Raw genomic sequence first — 13154 nt, forward strand, 5'->3', positions numbered from 1 at the left:
AGCCACAAAGAAACTGCAGACAGCCACTTACTTATTTGCAGACACCATCTCTCTTCTCCCCCCCCCCCCCCCCCCCCCCCCCCCAATTAATTAATCTGCTCAGAAAATCTGTCAGCTCGGGAGGGGGACGAGTCAACCCGGGGCTGATACGTCCTGACCAATCCCCTGCCCTGTCTCAGAGCTTTTACTTCAAGCAAACCAATCCCCTGCCCTGTCTCGGCTGTTCTGAAAGCCGATTGGCTGGCAATAAACCCATTGAAAACTGCACTTTGCAAGCTGCTAAATTCCGGGCATTCCTGATTGGTTAAAATTCCGGGCATTATCCAATCAGAGAGCAGGGTTTTCAATAATGCCCTGAATTTTACTGCTTCAGCCTATAATACTGGTTATAGAGCCTGAAATAATGAACTTCTGTTTTTTCTGCATTTGTTTTCCACTGCAGATGTTTGAGTTGGGGCCTGATGGAGGTGATCATGAAACGGATGGGGACCTTCTTGCTGAAACAGACGTCCTTGCATACGATTGTGCTGCCAGGTAAGAGATTTACGTCTACATTTGCTAAACTGTGCTTAGCGTACAAGCATTCAAATAATCATATTATTCTTTGGAAATGGTGTCTCTTACTATGTGTTTCGGTGCTAAATAAGTCTGACATGATCTTGACATTAGTTAAATATATAAAACAAAAGATGCTCAAATATATTAATTTTGAATGTGTTTTCCTATCAGGAGTATATTAAATTCCACAGAAATTTATTTGGAGGGGAAATTAATTATTTTAGATTGTGTATATTTTATCACTGCAAATTACATCTGAATGCAAAGTTGGAAAGAAGAAAAAACAATCAACATGAATAACCTCGAGCAGAGAATTTCAAGTAGAACTTCAGCTTGCTCTATGCTTGGGAACACAAACAATTATGAAGAACTGTTTATAAATTATAAAGCGCAGAAAAAAATCAGTTGCAAAAAAATCAGGATAAGAAAATATCTGATGAGACAACAAGAATAAGAATAAGAATGGAAAATGCTGAGCTGTGCAAGACGATCCGCAAACGTATAACTGAAGATGGGAGAAAATGTAATGCTGATATGGTGACGTTTATGAAAGTTAACAAAAGTTTAAAGAAGACAAAGTAACAACTAATGGTTGGTAAAAACAAATTCTTGCACTCAAACAAGACGGATCAACAATAAGACCGTGCACTTACCATAAAGAGTTAAGGACTTGAAAATTGTACATGAAATTGTACATTGACACGGCGGGTATAATCCAGTAGAGGACAAGCGAGACGAAACCACCAATGATGTACCATGTCTTTCCAGAAGAAGTGGCAAAAACAGTAAAATCCACAAAGAATTGGAAGGTTCCTGTTGAAGATTGATTTGCAACTTTTGATACGGTTCCACATGAAGTTGGTGTACAAAATAAAGCAAATTGGACACTATATATTTGCACCTGGATTGAAAACTGGTTGAAGGATAGACGAGTTGTTGTAAATGGAACTTTTTCAGGTTGGGCTAAAGTTGTGCGTAGAGTACCTCAATGATTGGTACTGGAACCACTACTTTTTCATTTATTAAGGATGTTGAGGTTGGCATAGAGAACATAGTCTCCATCTTTGCTGATGACACTAAATTGTGTAAGGTTGTAGAATCAGAGCAGTATGTCTTTGTCTCCAGAAGGACTTGGATAGACTTGAAACTTGGGCAGGTAAATGAAAGATGAGGTTAAATACAGATAAATGTAAGGTTATGCATTTGGGAAACAATAAACAGGCAATTTACAAATAAAATGGGAATAAATTAGGAGATGCCTTGATGAAGGATTTAGGAGTGCTTGTAAAACAGCAGGCTTAGCAACTGTGCCCAAAGTCATGCAGTCGGGGAGTGGATGGAAGGGAAGTAAGCATAATTATGCACGTCTAAAGCCTTGGTAAGACCACACCTTGTCTATGGAGTACAGTTTTGGGCACCGCTCCATAGAAATTACATTATAGAACTAGAAACAGTGCAGAGAAAAGCCACCAAATAAAGGGGATGAATAATCTGATTATGAGTAGAGGCTAGCGAAATTAGATTTGTTTACATTAGAAAAGAGGCGTCTAAGAAGGGATATGATAACTTTATACAAATATATTCGGGGACAATACAAGGAGATTTTAAAATAACTATATATCCTAAGGGCAGTACAAATGACACAGGTCATCTCTTAAGGTTGGAGGAAAGGAAATTTCGCCAGCAACAATCGAAAGTGTTCTTTACAGTAAGGGCAGTTAAAATGTGGAACTCATTACACATGGAGACGGGTGGCAGATACAATAGATCTTCAAAAAAAAAAAAGTCTGGGCATCTTTTTGGAAAGGTATACAGGGATATACCAAAAAAGTAAACATGGGAAGGATGTTAATACAGGGAGTATTGCCAATATTTGAAGTCAGGAAGGAATTTCCCCCCCCCCCAAAAAAAAACAGTGACATATCATCTGATATTTTGTTTGCCTTCCTCTGGATCATTATTTGGTAAGTAAAAAACGTATCACAAGAAGAAATGATCTACGTTGGACAAAGATGATACTCTACTGGATTCCAAAAGTGAGAGACCAAGACTACAAACAAAATTAAGATGGGAGGATAAAATCAGAAAATGTGTTTGAGCGGCTTGCAACTGCAGTACCTGGAAGATTCTTGGGAAAGCCTTCATCCAGCAGTGGATCAACGAGATGATGTGTGTACAATTTTGGGGGGATTACTCTTAAAAATAACCACCTTTTGAGAATATCTTAACTGCTTTATAACTCTGCCCTAATCATCACAAATACCATTTTAATTGGTCCCTTGCCAGAACTGCAGGTGTGATGTTTTGTAGGAATTGTGGTTTTCAGAGTAAAGCGTCTACATTTGCACCTTACAGTAATTGACAATTGTGAAGTATGAAATAGAAAGTGCTACATGTTATCACTGTATTGCAATTCTAGTCGGGTTGATGCTGCTCTTTGAAAGGCTAGGTAGAGTGTACAGTAAATATATATTGGCAGCATATCCATTACACATCTGTCAAAGTCCAAGAAACCAAATACGTGCAAATGGGGGTACTCTGAATAAACAAACAAACAATAGTATAGTACAGTATATTGTTGGAATAATGTTGGCTTCAGATGAGTCTTGAGTCCCCTTATGTATCAGGATTTGGGTTGGACGAGGATGGCAGTCAGTGAGACTTGACCAGCTGTTAGTATAACGACTGCTAGTCTTATAACGTTTGAGCTGCTATAACTATGTGCAGTCAAACTAGCTGGTACTGTAAATTGCATAGCATATCATTTTTACTGCGCTTGCAACACATGGTACCATTAGTTTCCACAAAAGTACACCTGGAAAATCATTTTCACATTTCCTACCTAAAATACCAAATGGCAAATTCAGAAATGTTTTTCTAGGAAAACGGTACATGAACAGGGTCTTAAAGTCTAGATTAAAGCCATGGTTTGAATAACCCACATTTGTCACCCGCCCTCTAGAAGCTGTCGCCAGATGTGGCCAGTAACTTGTTCTACATCAGTACATTCATGTGATGAGCCTCCGTCAGATGAGGTGTGTCTGAATTTTTTTGTTTGTTTTTTTATATATTCACCTCCTAGGGAGAAATATGCAATGATGTTCGATGAGCCCGTCCTCTTACAAGCTGGCTGGTGGTACGTGGCATGGGCTAGAGTGTCTGGTCCTAGCAGTGACTGCGGCTCCCATGGACAAGCCTCCATCACGACAGATGATGGGTAATCATCAATTTCTTATCAAATTAATTCATTCGGTGCCAAGCCCCAAAAGGTATCACTGCACTTTAAAAAGAAAATCAATCAATAAATATCTAATTATTCCAGGACATTTCATACACGACATCCCATATCTGGATCAGACACCTAAACTCCCTTTTTATAACTATATCCTTCACACATTATTTAAAGCCGCAATCCTGCTTACATGCATTCCTTTTATTACAGAATTCAAACTAGAGGGTCCCTTGGGGCTGAATCACCCCTGGTTCTTTATTTTAGTTGCCAGGTTTTTCCTCTGCACGAGGGAAATCCTATAATGGCTGACAATTCTCACTGGTCCCGCCTACCAATAGGAAGCCACAACATAATCGGGGAATAACGTTGCGATTTTCTATTGAGCGGCTGTTTAAATGTCCATGAGGGAATGCCAGTAACTAAACTAGTAAACATTTCTGCAACCGGAGCTCGGCTCTGCGGCGGAGAACAGCCTGGTTCGAATTCTGGCAGAAACAGGCCGCAATCCCAACCAATTTAGTTTTTGATAGAACATATCTCCACTATTGTGACTATCGTGGGGGAATGGGGAGGAGGGGAAGCATTTTCCCTCCGCTTCAGGGAAGATAAAAGCAGGCAGCTGTAGGAGCGTAATATCCCCTTACCTGCTGCTCATGACTTTTGTCCCTGCATGTAAGGGCTAGGACAAGTTAAGATGGAGACATCTGTATATTTACCGCAGCACATTAGGCATTATTTTTAAAAAAAATGTATCCGATTGGTGCTTAGTTCTGCTATTCAGCCCTTAACTAGGCATTCATCCAAGTATTAACACTAGTGTATTTATTTTTTTGCCATAGAGTTGTTTACCAATTTAAAAGCTCCAAGAAATCTAATAATGGAACGGATGTGAACGCAGGTCAGATACCACAGTTACTGTACAGGTAAGTCCTTCTGGGAGCTTGTCAGACTTTTACGTGCAGTTATAGTACTGTAAACCTTACAGGTCAGGGACTTGTGCCTGAAATTATTTGAACTGCACTGTGTACACTGCCACACGGCGTGTGCGCGTGTGCAACTCTCGATTAGACAATGTGATCACAATAGGGTTGTGCCTGACATTTTGCTTCTCCAGTGCCTTTTGTCTTCCCATAGTCTGGTGTAATATCTGCCTTTTTGGCGCAAACTTCCAACTCTCCTCCTGACGGAATGTAAACTACAGAAGTGGGCATCTGTTCTGTTTTCCATTTGGAAAGATTACTGGGAGACAAATTAATTTCTGTTTTTTGGGTGTTGATTTAGGTTGCCTACAAGTGATGGAAGTGCTGCAAAAGGAAAGCAGCAAGCCAGTGAGCCGGTGCATATACTGAAACGGTCATTTGCTCGAACTGTCTCCGTGGTGAGTACCCAGAGCTTTTAAAAAGACTTGGCATCACAGATATCAAGGTGGATTGAGCATTTAATTTTCATGCATCAAATACTACCTTATTTTTATAGTACTTTTCAGATTCAAAACCATGTTTCAGTGAGTAAGGCAAAAATAAAACCACCAATGGCAAATATGCAAATAGTTCTATCTTGTTACATTCTCAAAATGAGTTTCTTTATTGGTGGTATAAAGACTGACCTTGTTTGCTTTGACTAAAACCTCTACCTGTCTGCTGTCTTGCACCAGGAGGGCTTTGAATCCTTGCTGAGTATTCTTCACTGGAGCTGGACGACCTTGGTATTGGGAGTGGAAGAGCTTCGAGGGCTGAAAGGTTTCCAGTACACCGCAACACTGCTGGACTTGGAGAGATTGCGCTTTGTGGGAACTTGTTGTTTGCGGTTGTTACGAGTTTACACATGTGAGATTTATCCCATATCAGGTATTGTAGCTTTATCCAAATGCAGCGTGTAGTTCACGAACCTATGATGGTTCTTAAAGCGGCAGTGTCATCTATAATGGTTCTGCAACCTCACAACTCAACTATAATAGGAGGAATTTAGCAGGGATACAGCAGTACCTTGCAAATTTCAGGCTCTAGTTTGTTCTTCACATATCTACTAGGAATCGGCTCTCCTTTCATATGTATATCGCCCATGGAGTCAGATGGTGAAACTTGTGAAGTCTGTATCCTTAATATATGTGCACCAATTGTTCCAATATTCTGCTATTATCCACCCAAATGTGTGTATTACATTAAAAGTATAAAGGACAGATTCTCTTGCCATGTGCTTTAATACCCAGCATTATAAAAATGCATTCAATTAGGATTTGGACTGCACAGCTGAGGAATATTGCAATTATTGTAGTTTGCAGATTATTGGTACATGGTCCTGTTTCTTAAAGGCCTATTAAGTAAAAACCAATGGCTGCTTTATTTTAAACTATCAAAAACAAGACCAAAATAGAAGCTAAGACAGTTTATAGAATACAATAATGTAATAGTGTTGTTATATGTGGTGCTGCGGAACCATGTTCTAACGAGGTGCTCGGGGTCCACATAATGAGACCGCGTTATAACCGGGATTGTGAAATGGCTGCCACGATCAGCGAGGACTTACCCGGCATCTGCAGCTCTCTCCCTGCTTAATCAGGCTGCGTCCACATGTATGGCTTTCAATTTGACTTTCGAGCACAGAGGAGGATGACATGACCCGTCTCTGACTAATAACAGCCCAACAGTGAATACATTTTATATAATACACATGCAGGAATCAAACCCATGACCCTTCATATGCTAGTAGCAATTCGCTGGCTGCTACATCACAGGGTTGGTATGATGAATCAGACTCTATAAACAAACTTAACATTTATTGGATTGCATTGTGCAGTAGATGTGTTTATAGAGTCTGTTTCATCACACCAACCCTGTGGTCCAGCAGCTAGAGAATTGCTACTAGCATATGAAGGGTCATGGGTTTAATTTCTGCATGGTATGGTAAAGGGCTGTTTCTAAGATTTTGTTTCAGAAATTGTATTGTTTTGATACGCTACAAAACTGGAGTGACACAGAGTAAACCTTAAATAAGTTTGTTTCCTATATAAATACACTGTACATATGCTAAGCTCTTAAGCATTTGGGACACTGGCATCACTTTTTAAACAAACTTCTGCTGAACTGCATCTTAATGGCTCCTTTAATCTTTGCAGCTTCCACTAAAGCAGTTGTAGAAGAAACTAGCAAACTTGCTGAGTGCATTGGTAAAACCAGGACATTGCTGAGAAAAATACTTTCCGAAGGTGTGGACAACTGCATGATGAAACTGGACAACGACCCACAAGGATATCTCAGCCAGCCCCTAAGCTTGCTGGAAGCTGTTCTCCAGGAGTGTCATAACACATTCACAGCCTGCTTTCATTCTTTTTACCCAACTCCTGCTCTCCAGTGGGCCTGTCTCTGTGACCTTCTGAACTGCTTGGATCAGGTAGAAGTCCACAATACAGATACATACCGTATCAAGCACATTCCAGAGCTTCCAGTCAAGAATGTAGATGCGAACTATACCACGCATTTATTACCTGTTATTATTTATTGCAATAAATATAGAAACGGTCCAGGTACTTCTACAGCAGTGAAACTCCATTTATTTTCAAATTTTACCAATGCTGTTCTCTGGGTAGAGCCTTATTATGGAAGCAACCATCAAGTAGGACGGAATTGCTGCGGCAATAGTGTATAACAGTAGTGAGCAACATGATATATACTGTAGGGGCTGCATGTGCAAGTCCTTTAAAGTGCGGCACATTACTCCTGTGTTTGGGAGATTTTCCCAGCCTCCATCGGTCCGTTTAATGCCAGTTTGCTGATGAATCCTATCCTGCTCCTCTTCTTGCACTGGGATGCTGATCTGGGGCGGCAACATCCCTGCTCCCTCTGCACTAGGGAGAGGAGAATGGGTTGCGGCGGCGGGCAGCTGTTGAGGGTCACATGTGAAGCCCCTGCAGGCTGTCTGCTGCCCACCAATGATGTGCAAGGTATGACATTTAATTATTGGAGTACCTGGATTCCTTGTATACCTCAGTAAAGTTGGTACATAACACTGGAAAGATATTTCTTAAAGCTGTGACATTTTTAGTCTTAATATACTTTAAACAAGTGTTATTGTATATATTTTTAAAGGACATTCAGGAAGCAAACTTCAAGACGTCAAGCAGTCGCCTGCTAGCAGCGGTTATGTCTGCTCTCTGCCACACCTCGGTAAAGCTCACCTCAATCTTTCCAATTGCTTATGATGGCGAGGTCCTGCTGCGCTCTATGGTGAAACAAGTCAGCACTGAAAATGACACTGCTTTGGCTCATCGCTTCCCTCTGCTGGTGTCTAGCATGGAGAAACTCAGCCAGGTTTGAACACATTTCTAACTGGGCACAAGGCTCAAGGGCCCAAAATGACCTGATTTGGGTTCTAGACCACAACATATTTAAATGAAGAGAAACTTGCGTTAAAGCTGAAAACTAATGCTGACATATAATCAGATCAGCAGCTTCTATGATGAATTTTTGGTAGGAAAATGCCTCTTAAAAGTTTATATATTTGAATGCATGGTATTATGAGGAAGTAGAAACACAACTGATTTAAAGTATTAGTGAGTCTGTCTCCCAGTAGTAATGGAGGGTCACTACAAATGATTAGACGGTCTTCTTAAAAGCTGTTATAAATCTATTTGTATATTTGTGGGTGAAAATCCAGTAGTAGTTAATATTTGGACAGCCACATTAATATTTTACTTAAATAAAAAAGTGTTAACATTTTGTAGTGCCTTTATATTACTCTTTGTATACTCTTAGTAATGCACCCTTCAACAAAATATCTAATTTCCCCAAAATAAAGGGCTATGAAATCCTGAGCATAACTTGCCTATTACCACCTGGATGCTGGTGGTTAATAGCATAGGCCTCTTGTGCTGTGTGCTGAATGTCCATCCAGTGATCTTCCATTTCTTTGGAGACCCTGGGCATTCATTGTCCTCCTTTCAATTCTTAGGAGTAGTGTAACAATGCTAATTTAGTAAATGCACGTTTTCTGCTCGACAGAGTGAAGAGAATGTGTCCGGCATGACCAGCTTCCGTGAGGTTCTGGAGAAGATGCTAGTCATTGTTGTTTTGCCAGTGAGGAACAGCTTGAGGCGGGAAAATGAACTCTTCTCTTCACACTTGGTGTCCAATACCTGCGGACTACTCGCTAGCATAGTCAGTGAACTCACAGCATCTGCTCTAGGATCTGAGGTACCTCCATAAGATAGGCCTTCTGTACAGTATATAGCATTTCTCAAAATCGCATCAATAATCTGGGTGTGTGTTACTTGAGTACTGTGCTGGTACCTCATGAGCTGAAGAAGCGTTGAAAGAATGACATTTGTTGCTCCCCAAAGACACAACCCTAAGTGAATTGCAGCATGAAGTGATTCATCGGTGCTACTATAGCGTGAGGTCTACTGGAAATGTACACTTTAGTGTCCGGTCTACCGGGAAACTGACACAAAATACAACATTTTAGGTATTTTGTATCATTGTTATACAATAGTAAAACACAATTGCGAGCGAAATAATGTATTAATTGAACTATATAAATTTTACATATTTTCCATGTTACGATATCCTTTAAAGTATATAGCCTTTAAAAATGCTACAAATAAATCAGCATCTTTTCTTAGAACTTTCCTGCAAAAATAATGAAGATGAGACTGAAAATGTTCATTGCCGACACCTCATTTTCTTAAGAATGCGTGTTTTAGCATCCAACCATCGGGGTCCACATAAAAGTTCTGGTGATTAACTGCAGAATGTCGGTCACCACCGGCATTTAGATTGCGATAGGCCGGCCATCAGAATGCATAACCGTACCAGGTTCTCATTCCCACTCAATGGGGATCAAAGTATTTGTCGCGCAGTTGCACTAAAATACTACTCAAGTAGACTGCACCCACAATTTGGTAGACCGCAGATATCCAGGTAGAGTTCACGCTACAGTAGCACCAATTCAGCTCTAAATGGTAATTAGTTGAGCTGTTATAATGTTTGATAATAAAACCGACTATAGATCGCCCTTCTTACCTATGCAAACTTAGAACTGCTGCACGTAATGAAAGTGGCATATCTTGTTTATTCTTTCATGTCTTCATTTTCACAACTACAGTATTAATCCTATTTTATTTGTACAACAACCATTAAAATGTTAACAAAAGTGTAAATGATTTCATTATGTTCCAAATACAATATATGTTGCTAAATTAGATTGGGGCTTTAATTTCTCCTTTGCACATATGTGGTACATGGACATAATAGTGTTATGGGGTTTCTAGCCCCTTTACTACCTTTTTCTTCATTATAGTTGCATCCTTCCCTCACAACCCACCTCCCACCCCACGAGTGTTGCTCATATCTGGGCTTTTTAAATTCTTTTCTTAGGTTGATGGATTGAATTCTCTGCATTCAGTCAAGTCCAGCCCTAATCGTTTTACCAAAACAAGCCAGGGAAGAAGCTGGAACACTGGGAACGGCTCTCCAGATGCAATCTGCTTCTCTGTGGACAAGCCCGGGGTGGTTGTGGTCGGCTTCTGTGTGTACGGAGGAGGTGGAATTCATGAATATGAGCTTGAAGTTTTGGTGGATGATGTAAGTATTTATATTTCAATAGTTTTGAGCAAATGAAAATATCACTTGTGAGCACATTCACGTCTGACAGGTCTGCAACCCTGCTTTTCACCATTATCTCCTAGCATTCAGTGCTTCCACCGCAGCCAGGGATTCTGAGAAATGACATGTAAATGAGCCCATTTTTCACGTACGGCACACTTGTGAGAACGTGACCTGCATACGAGACAAGGGTTAATACACACCTCTCTAGCTCGCCCACTTTTCACCTTCACAAAGGTCCCTTAAATAACCAATATCTCCCCTCAATCCGTCCCCATATACCATCTGTCACAAACAGCGCACAAGTGAGCAGGTGACTTAGCTATGAAACTAGGGTTAATACATATGGCTACTCTAGCCAACTCGCCTTTCTCCTCTTCAATGGTACTTTCAATAAGTTAATATTAACCGCTTAATTGCTATCATATGCACTTCCACCACCAAAGAAATATGCAAAATATGTAATATATATCAGCCAGGGTCTCAGGTCCCTGTTTATTATAGGAAAAACTATGCACGTGACACAACTGACAACAATATTACCATTATCATTTACAAAAAAAGGTATTCGATTTTATTGAATAATATGTTGCTCTTAGGATGTGAGTTAGGATGTGAGTGAGGATGTGAGTGCTTAATCACTGCAGAGTCTAGACTGTAAATATCGGTTAAGGATTCACTCAGTAAAGATTAGACTTGCTTGTACTCGCTGGTTCGCCAAATGAAGATTGTCTTCATTAGATGGGTTCAAATGAATGTCCCACCTTCCAATATATATCAAATAGCCCACAGCATGGTTCTTTTCTCAATTTAATCAGACGTGTGTAGAAAACATCTGTTACAGCAAAATTTCAGTTATCGGGTTTCATCATTCAGGCATATAAAATGTAGTTAGAGTGGAGAATCATTAGCTTCGTTGTTCTTGGTTTGATGGTAAAGGATTCTGAATTCCATAAACTAAAATGCTATCTTTATACATTTATCTCAAGCATGTTTCTCACCGTCAGCTCAAAATGCTCTTGGTTAATTATCAATGTTAGAACACTGTTTATACAGGAAATGGGGAGGAGCGCACGATCCAACAGGAGCAAGGAGAGGACCCAAAGCAAGGAGAGGACCCAATGCAAAAAAAATAAACTTCATTATGTCATGAACCTAAAATCCAACGCGTTTCGAACGCTGGTACGTTCTTTATCCTTGATAAAGAACGCACCAGCGTTCGAAACGCGTTGGATTTTAGGTTCATGACAGAATAAAGTTTATATTTTTTTGCATTGGGTCCTCTCCTTGCTCCTGTTGGATCGTGCGCTCCTCCCCATTTCCTGTATCTATTACCACTGGAAGCTGCACATCCTGCCAGGCCCAAACCAAGGACTTGAGTACTTCATTGCTACAGGGTTGCTTCCAATGAGACTGATCATGGGGGGGTTATTCCTACCCATTACCTGTCTTCAGGAGGCTTATTACCCAATATTGCTAGCTGTTATTCTCACTTATTGTTATTGCTTCTGGATTTCCTTGGGCTTTGGCTTTAGCTACTATTGGTTATTATACCTAGCATTTGAGCGATTCTTCATCTCTATCTACCTAGAACACTGTTTAGAAATGTACTTTGATGTAGGAGAAACGTTGTTCTTTCAGTAAGTAAAACATACAGGACACCTACAAGCTCATATTGAACCCCCAAAATAACCACACCATATATATAAGCGTATAGGTGTCACAGAGGAGTGCTACTGAGCATGGCAATATATATTTAAAACCAGAGACAGAACATGAAACACAGACAGACCTCAGTGCACATCCAATGACACCTATACACGGTACAGTGCCTAAATATATATATATATATATATATATATATCTTTTTAATAAAATGGTCTTTTAGTTTAACTCTTTGGCCAAAGTGTTGTAAGTCCTTGAGCCCCTACACGGCAGACCACATCTCAAGGGGTAAATAACACTAATATATAAATTCTTAATAACCTGTACATTACCAGGAAGAATGATTTATAATAAATCTGTCAAAATTAGTTGCATAGTTCTAAGTCTGATTGAAGCTCTTATTAACCTGTACATTGCCAGGAAAAGCACTCTGTATTAGAGTTGTCGCAATCAACCTGTAAGCAAATTCCCCTGAGTGGGAAATGCAATGGAGTGAACTTTTAACCATTTAAAAGTGGGAGGGGGTGAGCTTCAAACTAGGGAGGAGGAGCAACCCTCCAAATCAGCCATGGGCAGCTGAACAAGAATTGTAAAACATACAGGACACCTACAAGCTCATATTGAACCCCCAAAATAACCACTATATATATATATATATATATATATATATATATATATATATACACTATATATATATATATATATATATATATATATATATATATATATATACTATACACATACATACATATGCGTATAGGTGTCACACAGGAGTGCTACTGAGCATGGCAATATATATTTTAAACCAGAATCAGTGTACATCTTTTAGTAAGTAACTATAGTTAATCCTATGTTAATCCTTTTAAGACCTCTCTGTTGTATTGTCTTATTAACTAAGGCCGCGGGCATGAAGTGCTGACCCGCGCTGACGCTCGGCAGTGAGCCCCTGCAGCCGCAATGAGAGCGGCTTTAGCAGGGACTCGCGCATGCTTCCGCGGGCGGAAGCGTAGCCGACAATCCAATTTTAGTTTTGTCGCTCACGGGAGCGCAGGGCCGGTCACGTGAACGGTTCGACAAATGAGGGCGAACCAGCTCCGTGA

At 40.1% G+C, this 13154-nt stretch overlaps 1 protein-coding gene across 25 annotated transcripts in view; it reads left to right on the top strand.

Moving 5' to 3' along the window:
* The window catches only part of MYCBP2 (MYC binding protein 2), a 189899-nt gene that overhangs the window by 98658 nt on the left and 78087 nt on the right, over window positions 1–13154 (top strand). For 24 of the 25 annotated variants that reach the window (XM_075590941.1, XM_075590942.1, XM_075590948.1 and 21 more), the window contains 9 exons: window positions 443–534; window positions 3641–3775; window positions 4630–4713; window positions 5072–5168; window positions 5445–5637; window positions 6906–7180; window positions 7876–8097; window positions 8788–8979; window positions 10162–10368. In XM_075590941.1, the coding sequence (XP_075447056.1) occupies window positions 443–534; window positions 3641–3775; window positions 4630–4713; window positions 5072–5168; window positions 5445–5637; window positions 6906–7180; window positions 7876–8097; window positions 8788–8979; window positions 10162–10368 (1497 nt within the window). The remainder of the gene's footprint in view (window positions 1–442; window positions 535–3640; window positions 3776–4629; window positions 4714–5071; window positions 5169–5444; window positions 5638–6905; window positions 7181–7875; window positions 8098–8787; window positions 8980–10161; window positions 10369–13154) is intronic. The other variant, XM_075590945.1, reaches the window with a different exon arrangement.

This window comes from Ascaphus truei, chromosome 3, assembly GCF_040206685.1.
Source record: "Ascaphus truei isolate aAscTru1 chromosome 3, aAscTru1.hap1, whole genome shotgun sequence".
NCBI lineage: Eukaryota > Metazoa > Chordata > Amphibia > Anura > Ascaphidae > Ascaphus > Ascaphus truei.